The sequence below is a fragment of the Agelaius tricolor genome, unplaced genomic scaffold (genome assembly GCF_023055355.1).
Source record: "Agelaius tricolor isolate 1412-34295 unplaced genomic scaffold, bAgeTri1.0.p SCAF_36, whole genome shotgun sequence".
Lineage (NCBI taxonomy): Eukaryota > Metazoa > Chordata > Aves > Passeriformes > Icteridae > Agelaius > Agelaius tricolor.
This window is the reverse complement of record NW_027269296.1, coordinates 1,779,987-1,797,926: the sequence shown is the minus strand read 5'-3', so window position 1 is coordinate 1,797,926 and position 17,940 is coordinate 1,779,987. Positions and strand designations below refer to the sequence as shown.

Below are 17,940 nucleotides of genomic sequence, written 5' to 3'. Positions count from 1 at the left end.
GGAATTTCCATGAGAAAAAGCTTCCAAGACAAAAAGCCAGGCAGAAGCTGAGGGTTTGGCAGGGGGTTTGGCTCCTTCCAGGGTCAAAGCCACGAGCCAAGTGCTTTTTTGTGCAGCACCTCCAGGCCTCAGGCCCTCGCTGGGTGGGAATTGCAGAGCAGCGAGCAGAGCAGGCACAGCCACGTCCAGGAGCCTCTCAGCTGAGGGCTCCACGTGCACACACAAGCAGGGAAGGAGCCAGCTGGCAGCCTGGCAGCACCCAGCACAGCTGGCAGGGCTCTGAGTGCCCAGCTGGCCCCAGGGACCCCTCACTCTGCCTCTTCCCAACACAGCAGGGTCAGTTTTGGCTTGGCCAGTCTCTAGGACCTGTGGAGAAGTCGGGCTCCTGCGTGCCAGTGACCTCCTGCTTCCTCCTCCTGGAGCTGCAGGGGTCACTTGAGTTGCCCCCAGGTTTTTGCAGGAGTGGGAACTCCTGCAGGCTGGGGGTGCAACCCCAGCACAGTCACACACAAAGGAACAGCTGGTCCGAGGTTGGATTCACGTTCGAAGGTGTGGAAATGAGCCTGTGACACACACTGCAAGCAGCTGCTTTATTCCCAGTCTTCCCACTCTTCATCTTCCAGCTGCAAACAAGAGGAAATTCATTTCTGAGCTGGTTTCAACTGTTTGTTTCTGTAACACAACAGATTCCCCCTTGGGACAGCTGCACGCTCACCCCACCAGCCCCTCTCTGCTCATGCAGCACCACCCTGAGTGTCACCATCACCTTTTCTGAAAAATCCTCTTTGCCCAGGGGCTTCTCCTGGGAAACTGAGAAGCCTCAGAGAGGAATGAAAACAATAATTATCTGCTTGCTGCTCCTGTGTTTTGCTGCTTTGGAATGTGGCCTGGACATTGTTTACCAACAGGTGAATGCCTGATTGGCTCCATGTGAACTGTTTTTACCTAATGACCAATCACCATCAGCTGTGTCAGACTCTCTGAGTCAGTCACAGCTTTTATTATTCATTCTTAAACTTTCTGATGTCTCCTTTCTCTTTCTTTAGTATAGTTTTAGTATAGCATTCAATATAATAAATATAATAAATAAATATAATGAATATAACATAATGAATATAATGAATATAATATAATATAATATAATATAATATAATATAATATAATATAATATATATAATAGAATAGATATAATAGAATGGATATAATAAATATAATAGGATAAATATATTACATTATATCATATCCATATATATTTTATTTTATTTATTTTATTATTTATATTATATTATATTAATAAATATAATAAATAAAATAAATAAAAGAAAGATGATAATATAATATAATATAAATATAATATAATATAATATAATATAATATAATATAAATATAATACAATGTAATGTAATGTAATGTAATATAATATATCAGCCTTCTGAGAACTTGGGAGTCAGATTCTCATCTCTCACCTCGTGCTGGGGACCCTCACAAACACCCCACCCCGAGGGGCTGGTGATGCTTTTGGGGGGCAGTTTTGCCTGCCCTGACTCACCTCCCCAGACATTTCCACCTTGGACAGTGCCAGCTGCACCTCCTCCTCTGTCATGTCCAGATCAAAGTCCTTTTCCCAGTCCTCGCTGATATCCGTGCTGGAGCCTGGAAGCACAAATGTCCCCACTGAGCCACCAGAGCTGGCCCCAAAACCCCGGAATTCCCAGGGCTCAGAGCCTCCACATTGCCAGGATCAGAGATGGGGTGGGCTGAGCCTGCTCCCCTCACAGCCAGGGCTGGTGCACAGCCAGGGGAGAGGTGGGTGCTGGAGGATTTTCTCCTCTGGCCTGGGAGAACTGGGATGTGTCAGGCTCCAGCCACACAGAAAATGCAGGAGATAAGGAATGACAGGAGGGACTTTGATATGGGGACTGTCATTGTCCCAGCAGGGCAGAGAGGAGCAATCACCACATCCCCTCCAGGGAGCTCAGCCTTTCCTGGCAGCCAGGGACCAAGGCCAGGTCTGCTCTGTCACAGACACATTTTCTGAAAAATCCTTTCCTTAGGGTTGTTCCTCCTGAGAAGCTGAGAGGCCTCAGGAACAAAATGCAAACAATGGTTATCTGCTGCTGTGGAATGCAACAGGTGCATCTGGGATTGGGCTCATGTGGTTGTTTCTAATTAATGGCCAATCACAGCCCAGCTGGCTCAGACTCTGTCCCAGACACAAGCCTTTGATATCATTCTTTCTTTTGCTATTCTTAGCCAGCCTTCTGATGAAATCCTTTCTTCTATTCTTTTAGTATAGTTTTGGAGAAAGTCATTGTTACAAAACTACCAGCTGTTAGAATTATTAATATAATATATATCATAATAATATAATAAATAATATAATATATAATGTATAATATATTATAATATAATTTATAATAAATAATAATATATTAATATATTTTAATATAATATATACTATATAATGAATATAATAATATATGCTATATTAATATATAATACAATAATATATGAACTATTAATATATAACATAGTAAAATATAATATTCATAAATATAGAATGTTTATGATACATAATATAATATATATCATAAAACAATAAATCAGCCTTCTGAAACATGGAGTCAGATCCTCATCTCTTCCCTCATCCCCTGTGAACACTGTCCCACTGCTCAGCCAGCAGATCACTGATTTCTTTCCCTTTCCTCTCCCTCAGCACCATAAGCCCAGAGCTTTCCCCAGGAGCCCTCCCAGGGGTTTCCCAGCCCCACACAAACCTTTCTTGCCGTTGTTGGAGGGGGTGGATTTGCCACTGTCCGAGTTGAGCTCGAAGACTCTCAGATCTGTGGGTCCTTCCTCCCTCAGAGTCTCTGTCCTGCCCTGCCCTTTGCTCTCCAGCTCTCTGAGCTCCGTTCCAGCTGCCAGCTCCGAGGATGCTGCTGATGGCTGGGCAGGTGCACAAGGCTGAGCAGCTTCTGGGGGCTTTGGCAGGGAGCTCTGCTCCTCCAAGGTGGCCTCCTGCAGCCTCTGGGAGAGGGGCAGGGCTGGAGCTGCAGTCTGTGGCTGGGTGGCAGGCACAGGGGCAGGGTTTGCAATCTGAGTCACAAGGGACACGCTCTCGCTGCTCTCCGAGGGGCTCTGCTCCCCTGGCACCAGCTCTGGGGGCAGCACAGCCCAGCTCTCCCCACAGGGAGCCTTGGGGGCAGCAGCCTGGTGTCCCTCTGAGCTGGGTGCTTTCTGTGCTGCTCCTGGAAATGTGATGTTTGCACAAGGCAGGGGGGACATCCCCAAGAACTCCTCTGTAGGGAGGCAGAAGAGAAGTGAGAGATGTTTCAGGAAGGGCAGCAGCAGCTGGGCTGGGAGCTGGATTTCACAGAACCACAGCATGTCCTGAGCTGGATTTTACAGAACCACAGAATGTCCTGAGATGGATTTCACAGAACCACAGAATGTTCTAAAGCTGGATTTCACAGAACCACAGAATGTCCTGAGCTGGATTTCACAGAATCACAGAATGTCCTAAGCTGGATTTCTCAGAATCACAGAATGCCCTGAGCTGGATTTCACAGAACCACAGCATGCCCTGAGCTGGATTTCACAGAACCACAGCATGCCCTGAGCTGGATTTCACAGAACCACAGCATGCCCTGAGCTGGATTTCATAGAACCACAGAATGTCCTGAGCTGGGAGGGACCCACAGGGATCACCCAGTCCAAGCCCTGGCCCTGCACAGACATCCCAAAAATCCCACCCTGGGCATTCCTGAGAGCCTTGTCCTGGAGCTGTGCCAGCTGTGGGGCCGTGCCCATTCCCTGGGGAGCCTGGGCAGTGCCCAGCACCCTCTGGGGGGAGAACATTTCCTGATTTCCAACCTCAACCACCCTGACACAGCTCCAGAAATTCCCTCAGATCCCACCACTGGCCACAGAGCAGAGATCAGAGCTGCCCCTTCACTGCCCACTGTGATTTGTGGCAGTGAGGAGGAGCCACCACCCCATGAAAGCCCCAAAACCTGTCCCACCTTCATCCTCCTCCCAGCCTGGCTCCTCTTGCTGCATGCTCTGCTCTGCTCGCTGCTTCAGAGCCTCCCTCCGGGCTTCATCCTGCAGGAATCCAACACAGCAGCTGCTCACATGCCCAGCCCCTTTCCTCCCCCAGGCATTTCAGCTTCACTGACTCCAAGGCTCAGCCCAGATCCCAGTTTGCCCAGGAAAAGCCCCCCAGGGACCCCCCCAGCCTGACCCACCTGCTCCAGGCGATGCAGTTTGTAAAAATAGCGCTGCCAGAACTCCAAGTGGGAAACAGCCACAGGGACCTGAGAAAGGGATCAGAGAAAGGGATGAGCCCCTCAGAGGGAGAGCTGTGCCCCTCAGAGGGAGAGCTGTGCCCCTCTATCCTCCCAAAGCTTGCAGCTCCCATTTTATTCCATCCATTTTTCCATAGTTTCCACTCCAGCTGCAGGGCACAAACAGCTCAAGGCTTTCCTGCAGCATTCCCCACGTCAGGAGTTGCCCAGGCAGGGTCTCACCATTTTGGTGTAGAGTGCCCTGATGGAAGGGCTGGTGGCCAGCAGCTCTGCAATCTCCCCTTTCTTCTCCTCCAGGCTGAACTGAGCCAGCCAGGCCTCCAGCAGCTCAGCAGGGCCTGTTTGGGACAAGCACAGGGATAAGAATCCTTGAGTTTGGGGAGGTTTCACTGGAGATGCTGGGGCACAGGAGGAGGGAGACACAGGGCTCAGAAATGCTCTGCCAGCTCAAGGCCCAGGTTAAATTTGGGCTAGGAAATTCAGCCTAAGCTGGTCCTTGAGGTAAGAGACAGATCTGCTCTTCTGCAGCCAAGCCCTGCTGGCCAAAGGCTTCAGGGAATTCCAGCTGGCCCCCAAACCCCCTAGGGCAGCACCCTGGAGCCCCTGAACCCCCCTAGGGCAGCACCCTGGGCCCCCTGATCCCCTTAGGGCAGCACCCTGGACCCTCTGAACCCCGCTAGGGCAGCACCCTGCACCCCCTGAACCCCTTATAGCAGCACCCTGGAGCCCCCAAACCCCCAAGGGCAGCACCCTGGACCCCCTGAACCCCCTAGGGCAGCCCCCTGAACCCCCCATACCATCGGGCTCGTTGCAGTAGGTGGCTGGGTCGGACTGGAGGCTGTAGAGACGGGCCTGGAGGGGACACACAGGGACAGCTGTGAGGGGAGGGACAGCAGCAGGGCCAGGGGACAGGGCTCAGGGTGCCACACTGACCTTGGCACTGTCGTAGGGCTCAGTGGTACCTGAGGGCGTTGCCATCAGGGTGATAACGTCACAGTCAATGGTCTTGTCCGGAGAGGGAGCGAAGGTGTCCGAGATGACCCCCAGGAAGTCAGACAGGCCCTTCCTCACCTTCTCAGTGGCACCTGAGCCTTCTGCCCTCTTCAAGGGAAGAGGCAGCACAGGGTCAGTAACATCCCAGGATTTATGGGTAAGATCCTTAAGGAAGCAGGATCTGCCCCCTCAGGAAGGGTGAGGTGGGAGGCACCTGAGGGGAACTGAGGAACTGACCTGAGGCTTTGTGGGGGAAGCACAGCCAGGTTTGGGGCTTTGTGGGGGAAGCACAGCCAGGTTTGGGGCTTTGTGGGAGAAGCACAGCCAGGTTTGGGGCTTTGTGGGAGAAGCACAGCCAGGTTTGGGGCTGCCTGGTGTGGGGTGGGGCTGTCCCAGCAGCAGCTGTGCAGGGCTGAGGCTCACAGCTCGTGTGGAGAGCCTGTGTCCCCCTGCAGTGACACTGCCGGTGTCCCCCTACAGTGACACTGCCAGTGTCCCTCCCACAGTGACACTGCCAGTGTCCCCCTGCTCAGCACGGTGGAGAGGGAACCACGAGGGTGACAGGAAAAGGGGGAAGGGCTTTAATCTGTAGGAAGTGGGGTTAGATGGGATACTGGGAAGAAATCCTTCCCTGTGAGGGCACTGGGATGGAATTCCCAGAGAAGCTGTGACTGTGCCATGCCTGGAGTTAGCCCAGATGGGGTTTGGAGCAGCCTGGGAGGGTGGAAGGTGTCCCTGCCCACGGCAGGGGTGGCACTGGGTGGTGCTGAAGCTCTCCCAGCCCCTACTCACTGCCAGCCTGTCCTTGACCACGCTGGCCGTGGCGGCGATGGTGCAGGCGGTGTCGTGCTGCACCACCTGGGTGAACTCAGCCAGGTCCCTCTTCATGAACTCCAAAGCCTCTGTGGACTGCAAGGAGACAGAAGATGGATTCTCCAGACTTTTGGCTCCCCAACAAAGCTGGGATTGCTCCCAGCACGTTACAAAAACTCAGGTGGGAGAGTTTAGCCCAGATGAACCCTCACCCCAACCTGGGCAATGCATAAAACCAGAATAACCTGAACAGCAACAGCATCTGCTCTGCCCAAAACACATTCCAGGAGGCTCTGAAGCCAAGACTAGGAAAAACACAGGCTGGGAGAAGCCTGGGTTTAAGTTTTGTGTCTAATTAACACAGGCAATGCTGTCACAGCAGGAAGTTACACACCACAGAGCCATGCTGGAAGCACAACCCCCCTGCTCAGGGGGTGATTCCCACATGACAGAGCCCAGCATGACCCAGTGTTTGCTCGATCCACAGCAAATCCATCCCGATCCCACTTCGGGGAGACCCTCCCGGAGCCTCACTGGGCTCCCAGGGCCGGCCCCGCCCTCCCGCTCCTGGCGGCTCCCAGAGGTTCCTGGCGGTTCCCGGGGGCTCCCGACAGCTCCCACCGGTTCTCACCTTCTCCTTGACGGCCTGGTAGCTCTGCTGGAGCCAGCTCCGCCACCAGCCGCCATCCTCCCTGCGCGGGACAGGCACGGGGTCAGCACACGGCCACACACAGAGCCCGACCCCAAACCGGGATCCCAGAACGAGCTCCAAGACCCAGATCCCAAATCCCATATCCTGACCCCAGATCCAGATGCTATATTTTGATCCCAGACCCAAATCCCAACCCCATACACAGATCCCAGAGCACAGATCCAGATCCCAACCCCAGCTTCAGACCCTGACCCCAGATCCCGACCCCAGATTCCAATCCCAGATCCTGACCCCAGATTCCAAACCTAGACCCAGATCCCAACTCCGACCCCAGATCCCAACCCCGACCCCAGATCCTGACTCCTAACCCAAATTCAGACCCCAACCCCAGATTCCAACCCCAGATTCCAACCCCAACCCCAGATCCAGATCCCCGATTCTGACTCCTAACCCAAATGCAGACCCCAACCACAGATTCTATCCCCAGACCCCGATCCCGGATCCCAACCCCAGACCCAGATCCAGACCCCAACCGCAGATCAGACCCCAACCCCAAGTTCCAACCCCCGATTCCATCCCAGACCCCAGATCCAGACCCCAACCCAAAGCGGCAACCCCAGATTCCAACCCCCGATTCCATCCCAGACCCCGGTCCCAGCTCCCACCCCCCAGACCCCGGCCCCGCTGTCCGATCCCCTCTCGCCGCCCCCTGCCCATGGGGTCCCTGTCCCGTCCGTGTCCCGTTCCCGTCCCGTTCTCGTTCCCCACCCCGGTCCCGCCGCCCCCCGGCCGTGCCCCGCTCACCCCTCCGCCATCTTGGCGGTGTGACGTCACCAATATTTACCGACCCCTCACCCCGCGGGCCCCGCCCCGGAGCCCGGCCCCTCTGACGTCACTTCCTGCCCCGCCCCGGGGGCGCGGCCCGGGTACGGCGGCCGGGCGGGACCGGGGGCGGGACCGGGAGCGGGACCGGGAGCGCGGCTGGGCGGAGGTGAGCGATGGGTACCGAGCGCTGCCCGGGGCGGGCGGGGACGCGTTCCGGGGCACCCCGGTAGCGGGCAGGGCGGTGCTTACAGCAGGGAGCGCTCCCAGTACCGGGCGATGCCGCCACCGGGAGGTCGGTGCTTGGCGCGGCGGGGGATCCCGGCACCGGGCAGGGTGGCCCTTGGCGTTCTAGGGGATGCCAGTACCGGGCAGGACGGTCCTTGGTGTTCCGGGACATCCGGTGGGTACCGGGCAGGACGGACTCTCGGTACCGGGCGGGATGGTCCATGGCGGGGTGCGGGACCCCCGGTACCGGGCGGGACGGACCTTGATGGGATGCGGGACTGCTGGGACCGGGCAGAGCGGAGACGCGGTACCGGGCGGGAAGGGGCGTGGAACCCCCGGTACCGGGCAGGACGGACCCCAGGGGCCGGGCAGGACGATCCTTTGTGGTGTCCCCGCCTGTCCCGGTGTCCCCGCAGCGCTGGGAAGGAGTGGCAGTGGCGATGTCCCCGCGGTGCCGGTGTCCCCGGGGATGCCGGTGTCTCCCCCTGTCCCGCTGTCCCCCTGTCCCGGTGCTGACTCTCTCTGTCCCCGTGGTCCCCCTGTTCCGTTGTCCCCTGTCTCGGCGCTGACGCTCTCGCTGTCCCCCCTGCCCCGCTGTCCCCCCGTCCCACTGTCCCCCTGCCCCGCTGTCCCCTGTCCTGGCACTGACTCTCCTCTGTCCCTGTTGTCCCCCTGTCCTACTGTCCCCTGTCCCGGCACTGACTCTCCTCTGTCCCTGCTGTCTCCCTGTCCCGGTTCTGACTCTCCTCTGTCCCCCTGTCCCCCTGTCCTGCTGTCCCCTGTCCTGGCACTGACTCTCCTCTGTCCCCCTTTTCCCCCATCCCGCTGTCCTCTGTCCTGGCACTGACTCTCCTCCGTCCCTGCTGTCCCCCTGTCCCACTGTCCCCTGTCCTGGCACTGACTCTCCTCTGTCCCCCCAGCCATGGAGGTTCAGTCCTACTACACCAAGCTGCTGGGGGAGCTGAACGAGCAGCGCAAGCGGGATTTCTTCTGCGACTGCAGCATCATCGTGGAGGGCAGGATCTTCAAAGCCCACAAGAACATCCTGTTCGCCAACAGCGGCTACTTCCGAGCACTGCTCATCCACTACATCCAGGACAGCGGGCGCCACAGCACGGCCTCGCTGGACATCGTCACCTCCGAGGCTTTCTCCGTCATCCTGGATTTCCTCTACTCGGGGAAGCTGGATCTGTGCGGGGACAACGTCATCGAGGTGATGTCGGCCGCCAGCTACCTGCAGATGACCGACGTGGTCAACTTCTGCAAGAGCTACATCAGGTCCTCGCTGGACATCTGCAGGAAGATGGAGAGGGAGGCTGTGGTGTTCTACCAGGCTGACAGCGGCAGCTCGGCCAGGGAGGGCCCCTCCGCGGGCTCCAAGGGCGCTGCCTCCGTGTCCTCCATGCAGGAGAAGGTTCTGGAATGCCAGAGGGACCCTCCCTGCGGGGACTGCAGTGGCTGTCACCCCCTGGAGGTGGCGGCCAGGGACCCTCAGAGCAGTGGCTCCCCCGATGGCTGCAGGAGGGTGGAACCCAAGGTGGAGTTTGACCCCGAGCCCGCGGCGGCGGCGGCGCTGGAGCCCATGGAAGAGGGGCAGCCCCTGGAGCTGGCCTGCAATAATCTGCACATGAAGCAGTTCCTGGAGGCTCTGCTGCGCAACAGCTCGGCCCCGAGGAAGGAGGACGTGGTGCATCACTTGGTCCGGGGATTTGAGGGTAGGGCTGAGGATGCTGGAGTGCCCATGAGCTCCATGGTGGACATTCACAGCGACTGGTATGGTGAGGACACAGGTGAGAGGACTCAGGGGTGCAGGGCAGCAGGGAACAGCTTTGTTTTTCTCCTTTTGTTATTCTTGTCCAAGAATATTTTGCTGAATTTTTGGCACGGTGAAATAAACTCTTGTTGTGCACTTTGAAAGCAGCTGTACTTGTTTGTTTGGTGCAGCCCGTGGCAGGTGAGTATTGCTGACAGTTCTGCAGCTCCCAAATCACCCCAGCCTTCACTTGGGGTGATTCTTCTTTCATGAACAGACTCACTGGGACCTCGTTGAATGTTTTTAAAGAGGATTTTTCCCTCCTGATGGTCATAAGGAGCAATCCAGCAGGAGCTGAGCTGCCACAGGAGGGATCTGCTGCAGGACCTGGTGCAGCAGCAGGAGCTCATCCCATCCCAGCTCCTGCCAGTGCTGCTCTGTTTGCAGCTTCAGAGGGCAGGAATCAGTTTTATCCAACACTGAGGGATTCCTGCAAGTCCTTCAGGAGCACTGAAAGCTTTCAATTCTCTGGCATGGCATAAAAATGAGGCTTTTTTCACTTTCCAGCTGCCCCGAGCCCAGTACCAGCTGGAATATCTCAGGAATATTTCCTGGCAGCACTCTCAGGAAAACCATGCCCATGTGCATTTCTCCTGATGTGGACAATAAAGATTTGGGCATTTTATCTGGTTTTTCATAAGTGCCTTGTCCAAACAGCTTTGTGAGGACAGGAGCTGGCTCTGACAGACTGTTGAGTGCCACAGGTGCTGAGGATGTGACAAATGCCACAGGGCTGGCACTGACTGTAGCCAGCAAATTTATTTTCCTGTCATCTGCAGCTCAAGCTGCCTGTGTGACTTTAAAGCCAATAAAAGTGACAAATCCTCTCAAGCAGGGCACTGATAAAATCACAACTGCAGGTTTACTCTCAGAGCAGGGCTGTCACCACTCACGCTGCTGCTTTTTGATGTGTGCCAAGGCAAGAACATCCAACACACAAATTTCACTTCTCTTTTTCCTCTCTCAACATCTCCAGGCTGTTCATGAGTCATTAAAAGGGAAATGCTTCCAGAGTTTGATAGGGAACATCAGGAATCCTGACAGTGTATCAGAAATGTTGGTGAGAGATGGGGTTTGAGTAGGAGTGAGGGAAAAGAAACCAAACCTTCCATTCCTTCTGTTTCTGTGCTAAAACAGGACTTGGTAGCAGTGAGGAGAGTGGGAGTTTCTCAGCTTTCAGTGGTGCTGCTGCCTCAGCTTCTTCACAAGGCACCAGAAATGAGAAATACAAACTCCTGATAAAAGAATGGTGCACTCAGGTTAAGAGATGAGATAAATTTCACTTTTTTTCAAGTTTCCATCTCTGTTCCAGTCATCCCTCACAGCAGAAGGAGGGAAAACTGGCACCTGTAGAGCACTGGAAGCAAAGCAGGACTAAGAACTGGGTTTAAATGAAGCTCTAAATGCCCAGCAGGGATTTGCAATCCCTTGGGAAGCTCCAAGACTCTCACTCACATCATTGATACCAGACACACTTTTTTTGATAGTGAGTTGGGTAAACCTTAATACAGAGGGTGCTCTGCAGTCTCACCTGCTTGACACACAAAACATTTCCCTCAGTCAGGGCCTGGAACAGGGAAAATGAATCCTTTGGCATCACATCACCTTTCTGCTGGAAGGGAAGCTGGTGCTGAAAAACTTGGCAATGCCCACCTTTCTGTAAAATGGGATCTTCAAATTGAATTCTGTTCTTGCACCTGACTCCATAATTTGTGTATTACTTGTGGTTTGGTTTTTGGAACAGTCAAATATTGTCAGGAAATATATTGGAGTCCTTCACCTCGTTATTCCCAACAGGAAGGGACTAGAAACAGAGTCATATTTTCATACCTAAATATGAAAGAACATGGCCAAAATGTGCTCTTTCTGCCTGCAGTTTGTGTTTAAGGTTTTAGTTTCTGATGCTAATGGTTTAATAATTTTTAAAAAAAAGGAATAGCCAAAATGTGCTCTTTCTGCCTGCAGTTTGTGTTTAAGGTTTTAGTTTCTGATGCTAATAGTTTAATAATTTTTAAAAAAAGGAAGTGGCTGAGATGGAGCAGAGACCCCACTTGACTAGAAGCAGATTATTGGTACTTAACTAAAAGGCTTCCTAAATTTCAATGAATGTTTTGCTGTCTTGAACAACAGACAGGCTGATTTTCCAGGGCACTGCAGCTGCATGAATTCTGCACTGGCACAGCCGAGGAACCCCCAGGTGAGGGAAAACGCGGTTCCCAGCTCAGGTTTGCAGCGAGCAGCAGCGCGAGGAGCCTGAGCAGCAGCCTCTCAGCGGGCACCTGAGCTCACAGCCTGTGTTTTGTCCCCAAGGTGACGTGCTGGTGGTGCCCATCAAGCTGCACAAGTGCCCCTTCTGCCCCTACACGGCCAAGCAGAAGGGGATCCTGAAGCGCCACATCCGCTCGCACACCGGGGAGCGGCCGTACCCCTGCGAGACCTGCGGGAAGCGCTTCACCCGCCAGGAGCACCTGCGCAGCCACGCCCTCAGCGTGAGTCCCTGCACGCCCTGCTCACCTGCAGGGTTAGGGGGGCACGGGCCCGGGGGGCTGCCCCGGGGTTTAGGATTTGCAGTTCTTTAGTGGGTGGGTCTGGGGTTCCTGTTAGGGGGTGGTTATGGGAATTGTGAGGTGACCCCAAGTCTGGGAAGTGATTGGCATCTGAGTCGAGGCTTTGGGATGCTGAACACTGGCCTCATTAAAACGATATTATAGGACATTACAGCTGTGCTAAAGAGAGATACTGTACTATACTATACTATTTTATACTATACTATTTTATACTATACTATTTTATACTATGCTATACTATTTTATACTATGCTACACTATGCTATACTATTTTATACTAATCTATACTATTCTATTCTATAACTATATTAGTACTATACTATTACTATTTTATACTATACTATAGTACACTACACTGTATACTATTCTGTACTATTCTATTCTATACTACACTATATACTATTCTATATTATACCATACTATACCATATTATTCTGTTCTATACTATACTACACTATTATATACTATTTTATACTAATCTATACTATTCTATTCTATTCCATACCATATCATACCATACTATTCTATTACTATACTAGTACTATACTATTACTATTTTATACTATACTGTGCTGTACTGCACTACACTACACTGTATACTATTCTATACTAATCTATATACTATTCTATATTATACCATACTATACCATACTATTCTGTTCTATACTATACTATTCTATGCTATACTACACTATGCTATAGTATTCTATAGTATACTATACTATTACTATACTATTACTATATGATTACTATACTATTACTATACTATACTATTACTATACTATACTATACTATTACTATTACTATACTATACTGTACTATTACTATACTATGTTATTTAATACTATACTGTACTATTCTATACTATACTACACTATATACTGTACCATGCTATTCTATTACTATACTAGTACTATACTATTACTATACTATACTATACTATACTATACTATTGCTATACTATACTACTACTATACTCTTATTTAATACTATACTGTACTATTCCATACTATGCTACACTACACTACACTACACTATATACTGTACCATGCTATTCTATACTATACTACACTAGATACTATACTGTACCTATTACTATTACTATTTTGTACTATACTATGCTATGCTAAATGATGCAGGGGCATTTTATCTTCCCAATCTGTTAGGTACGATTTCAGGAAGGAATTCTGCCCTGTGAGGGTGGTGAAGGTGTGGATTCCTCATTTCTGGAAGCATCCCAGGCCAGGTTGGACGGGACTTGGAGCAACCTGGAGTTGTGGAAGGTGTCCATGGGCTGGACAAGCTCTAAGATCCTTCCAACCCAAACCATTCCATGATTGCTACACTTGGGTAGCCCAGAATCAGGATGGGACTCCTTTAGCTGAAGCGTGGGTGTTTTCCTGTTGTGGCAATCTCTCCAAAGCAGCAAATTTCCTTTTTTTTTTTCTCCAAATTCGCTGTTTTCCCCGCAGGTCCATCGCTCCAACAAGCCCATCATCTGCAAGGGCTGCAGGAGGACCTTCACCAACAGCCTGTCCCAGGGGCTGCGGCGCTTCGGGCTCTGTGACAGCTGCACCTGTGTCACCACCACCCACGAGGACTCCCTGCCCATCAACCTCAGCCTGGTGGAAACGGCCTCAGAAGGGCAGGAAAAAGGAGATGCTGACAATGATTGGCCCATCTACGTGGAGTCTGGAGAGGAAAATGACCCAGCTGAGGATGATGATGGCGATGACAAGCAGGAAATCCACCGCAGTTTGTCAGACAGAGAGACTTTGATGTAGCAGTGAGAGGAGAGGGGGAGCACCGAGAGGTTCCCTGGCAGTGTCTGTGACAGAAAACTGCACATTTGCTCAATCAGTGACACTGTGCTGGTTTTTATTATTCTGGGTTTTAATTCAATTGTGAGGAGAACTGGATTTTTTGATACTTTTTAGGTTTTCAGTGCTGTGCACCAGAAATCTGTGAAGGATCTCCAGTCTGGGGCTCACAGAAGTTGGACTTGAGCAGTTTCTCTGCCTGCTGGTTTGGGGTTTGCAGGTGGAACACCTCTGGGTTGTTTTGGGGACAGGTTTTTTTCAAATAATGAGTCATGGTCCTTAATCCCTGATCTGGAAGGGACACCACCTTTCCTCTGAAGATGACATAAAATGTGGTTTACATCTCTTACCTTGGGACTTTTCCAAGCTAATCTGTGATTCTTCTGTCTTAGGACAGTGTTAGCTAAATGATGAACCATAAATGTTTGCTGAGACTGGGTTTGACCTGGAAACCAGGGCAGAAAAACCAGGATAACAAGAAAAACCCCATGAAAATATGCTGCTGCTGAAAGGATAGACAGGAAGAATCCATCTGTTTCATGTAATTAATTGCAATAATTTATAGATCAAGCTTTTCTTTCTGAATTTTTACTGCATCTTCCTCTCCTGAGAGCTCAGGCTGGACATCTTCAGCTGTGTCTTTAATGTCACTCAGAATTCAGTAGTCTTGGCTTAAATATTAAGCACAAATAATGGTGTTTTAGTGGCCAGGACCAAGAGAAAAGCCCAAATTCTTTTCAGCTTTTTACAATAGGAGTTAAAAGCTGTCAGGCAGGTTCCTTGGGAATTCTGACTGTGGCAGATTGAATAACCAGACCCACACCTGGTGTAGCTGAGGAGCAGTGAAATATCTGAGCTATGCTATAAAAGAGCTCTGGATGCTCTTTTGGAATAATTTTCTTCCTTTTTTTCCTGTAATTTCTTTTCAAATTCAGGGATCCTCTCATGACTTATGTTTGGTGATTTTATCCAATATTTGTTTTTTTTTTAAAAACCTCCACTGTGGACCTCCTGTTTCTTCGCTGGGGCAGCTAAAGCTTTACAAAGGAGGTGAGATTTTGTCATCTTTCCAGCAGCAAGTTTTTAAGAGCTCTGAAAACTCAGGCTGGGAAGCTTTAGAAGAAAACCCAGCACCACCAGAAAGCCTGTTTGCTTAGGGGTGACCTCCTGTTCCCTGACAAAGGGACAAAACTGAAATATACTGTGAAATAAGACTGTTAATGCTTCTTCACTCTGCTGTTCCTAAGTGTTTCACGAAAAGGCAAATTTGATGAGTCTTTTTTGGCTGGAGCAGAATTTTTTTTAGACAGATTTGGCTGACAAAGAGTGAGCAGTTCCTCCCACTTGGTGCTGTTTCCTGAGGGGTTTTGGTGTAAAGATTTTCCACTTGGCAAACCTAAAAAACCCAAGAGCCTTTTGATTTAACCAGGGTTTGTTCTGCATACCTCATGCTTTTCTTGTCCGCGTTTAAAAAGAACAATTCAGCTTCTCCCTCTGGTGAAACTGCCCCACTGTCATGTCAGGTTTATTTGTGAGAGGTGATTCTGCTCTCACAAGTGCAGCCAAGGGTTCCTTGCCACACCAGGTAGGATGAGGAAGGAACAATCAAAGTTGTTTTTAAAGAATTCTCTTTATTGGTGGCTGCTGCAAAGAGCAGAAGGTGAAGAGATTTCTTTGGGAGTGGTGTGGTCCAAGTTCTTGATGAGTGTCACCACGTAATGTGCTGGCTTTATTCTCTGTCCCTTAATTTGGGTGATTTTCAGTCATTCCTGTTCCAGATCAGCTGGAAATTTGAGTTTGTAGGAGCTGGAGCAGGGGACAAGACCTTTACAGAATTCCCTGCTCTAGAGCCCCTGGTTTGGTCAATCTGAATTAAGGGACATTGAAGGGACAACCCGTGGAGGTGCCACCTTTGGAGTGGAGCTCCTCTGAAATTCCTGTGCTTTTGGCTCCTTGGAGCTCTTGAGCAAAGTGTGGGGTTTGTAAACCTTGCTGGGATGTTTGGAAAACCTTCCAGCCTCCCAGGGCTCGTCTTTTGGACTGCTGGATTTTTGCTGAGTCCACTCAAAACCACAGGGCGATAAAGGTGATAAAGGAGGGACTTTCTGCCTTGAGAGCCATGGATAAATCTGATTTTTTTTTTTTTTTTTTGGGAGACTCACTGATGGAAGTGGGGCAGGAATGTAAATAGGGATCAAATGAATATTTAGAATCATGAAGATTCCACCTCATTGTAAATACTGGTAGAGGCCACAAGACCTGGAGTATGGACTGAGCTGCTCCCGGCTCGTGCTCCACAAGGCTGGGAAGCTCCTGGTGTGGCTGAACTCTGCTGACTGAGCCTGTGGAGACACTTGGAGCAGGGAAAAGGAACCCTTTGGAAGCTGCAGGAATGGCTGCAGAGACTTTCTCCTTCACCCTGCTGTCTTTGCTCTTCGAGATTGTCCTTGTGTGTTTGTGCCTAGGGAATGGAGCTGTCAGGGGGCCGGGGCGGGCGGGGGGAGCATTTTCCACAGGGAAATTTCCACCAAACTCGGTGGTTCCTGTTCAATTGTCATTTTGTGCTGCTTTGTTTTTGTTTTCTGTGGAGTCTTTTCAGCCTTTGGATGTAGAAGAGGATGGAGTTTATTTATCCACATGCTTGTGACCGGGGTGTTCATGTAAATCCGTTTTTGCTTGTGCTTTCCACTTCGTTTTCTGGATGTTTTTTCCTGAAATCTTCCATTTGTAGATCCAGCCTCTATAAGCTTTGAGAAAATGATGTTGGCTGTTTAAAAAAAAAAAAAACAAAAACCTTCCTGTGGTGCTTGATGAAGAATCAAAAATCATCTTTTTAGGGGAGTTATTTCTAATAGAATCTCTTTCTCAAAGGTTTTTAAAGGCCGTGAAGATGACATATCTTAAAACTTAGCTCGTTGTACTTGACTTTGTTTAGGAATACACATTTTAATGTATTTTTGCACAGAAATGCACTGTATTTCACTGAAGGAATACATGCTGCACTGGTGTTTGTAGTGCATTTAACCTCTTGGTGCAAAGCCCTTGTAAATCTTCCAAATGTGGTCGTTGAATTTCCTGATGTTTTGTAAGACAGTTTCATAACTGAAGTCCTTTAGTCCAGTAACAATGACAAATTCTTATAAACTGACCCTTATTTGTGGAAGTGACTGAACTATATTTGTGGATCTTGGAGCATTCTGGAGTTTTTTTGATTGTCTAGAAAATAAAACTCTCTGAGAGGGTTGCTTTGATTTTTTTTACCGTTCAAATGTTGACTGAGTAAACCTGAGAGTGTCTAGATTGAGGCTCACCTTTCAATTTCTGGCATTAAAATGAAATAATTCTTGTTTCCATTTCATTAATTTGGTTTAAAAATCAACATATCAATTTTTGGGGGCAGCTAGATTGCAAGAAAAATAAGGATTTTGGAAGGAAAGGATTAAAAGGATTCTGTTCACTTAAACCCCAGCCAAGTGAGATTTTTAGAAAATATTTTATTTTATTAATTTTTTAAACAGTCTTTGTAGTTGTATGTTAATTCAACTTTTTCAACTTCTCATTTTTCAAGCTGGGAAGCAGACACTGATCCTAGTTAGAAGGAGATGCACGTGGGGAGGACAACATCCCAAATATCCTTTCCAGAAAATTTTAAATTATATTGAATATTTGACAAAAAAAAATCTCGCTGCAAGCAGACAATTTTTCCTTTTTTCTTTCCATGGAAGATGTGAGACACTGAAGAACTCGAGAGGGGATGAGGGTGGTAATCTCCACCCTTGGTGAAAAGGATTTTTTGTGGGGGAAGGAGGAGGAGAGCAGGGCTCAGAGGGTGTCAGAGAAGTCGGGAAGGATTTGGGGAGGATTTGGGAATTCTTTGGGTCCAGCCCTAAGCCATCGAGGTGAGCTGTATGCAAACGTGGGGCAT

At 50.0% G+C, this 17,940-nt stretch overlaps 2 protein-coding genes across 2 annotated transcripts; one reads left to right on the top strand and one right to left on the bottom strand.

Annotated features, from left to right (window-relative positions):
* Positions 1-576: 576 nt before the first annotated feature.
* Positions 577-7,658, bottom strand: BSDC1 (BSD domain containing 1). The gene is made up of 11 exons (XM_071453489.1): positions 7,570-7,658; positions 6,745-6,805; positions 6,093-6,209; positions 5,241-5,408; positions 5,105-5,159; positions 4,530-4,645; positions 4,248-4,316; positions 4,023-4,104; positions 2,778-3,299; positions 1,550-1,653; positions 577-623 (listed from the first exon to the last, which is right to left on the bottom strand). Exons 1-11 carry the CDS (start codon positions 7,578-7,580, stop codon positions 591-593), a joined length of 1,338 nt encoding a protein of 445 aa, XP_071309590.1. The 5' UTR covers positions 7,581-7,658; the 3' UTR covers positions 577-590.
* Positions 7,658-17,266, top strand: ZBTB8B (zinc finger and BTB domain containing 8B). The gene is made up of 4 exons (XM_071453488.1): positions 7,658-7,756; positions 8,736-9,605; positions 11,939-12,117; positions 13,668-17,266. The coding sequence occupies exons 2-4, from the start codon at positions 8,738-8,740 to the stop codon at positions 13,977-13,979; spliced, it is 1,359 nt and encodes a 452-aa protein (XP_071309589.1). The 5' UTR covers positions 7,658-7,756; positions 8,736-8,737; the 3' UTR covers positions 13,980-17,266.
* The last annotated feature ends 674 nt before the right edge of the window (positions 17,267-17,940 follow it).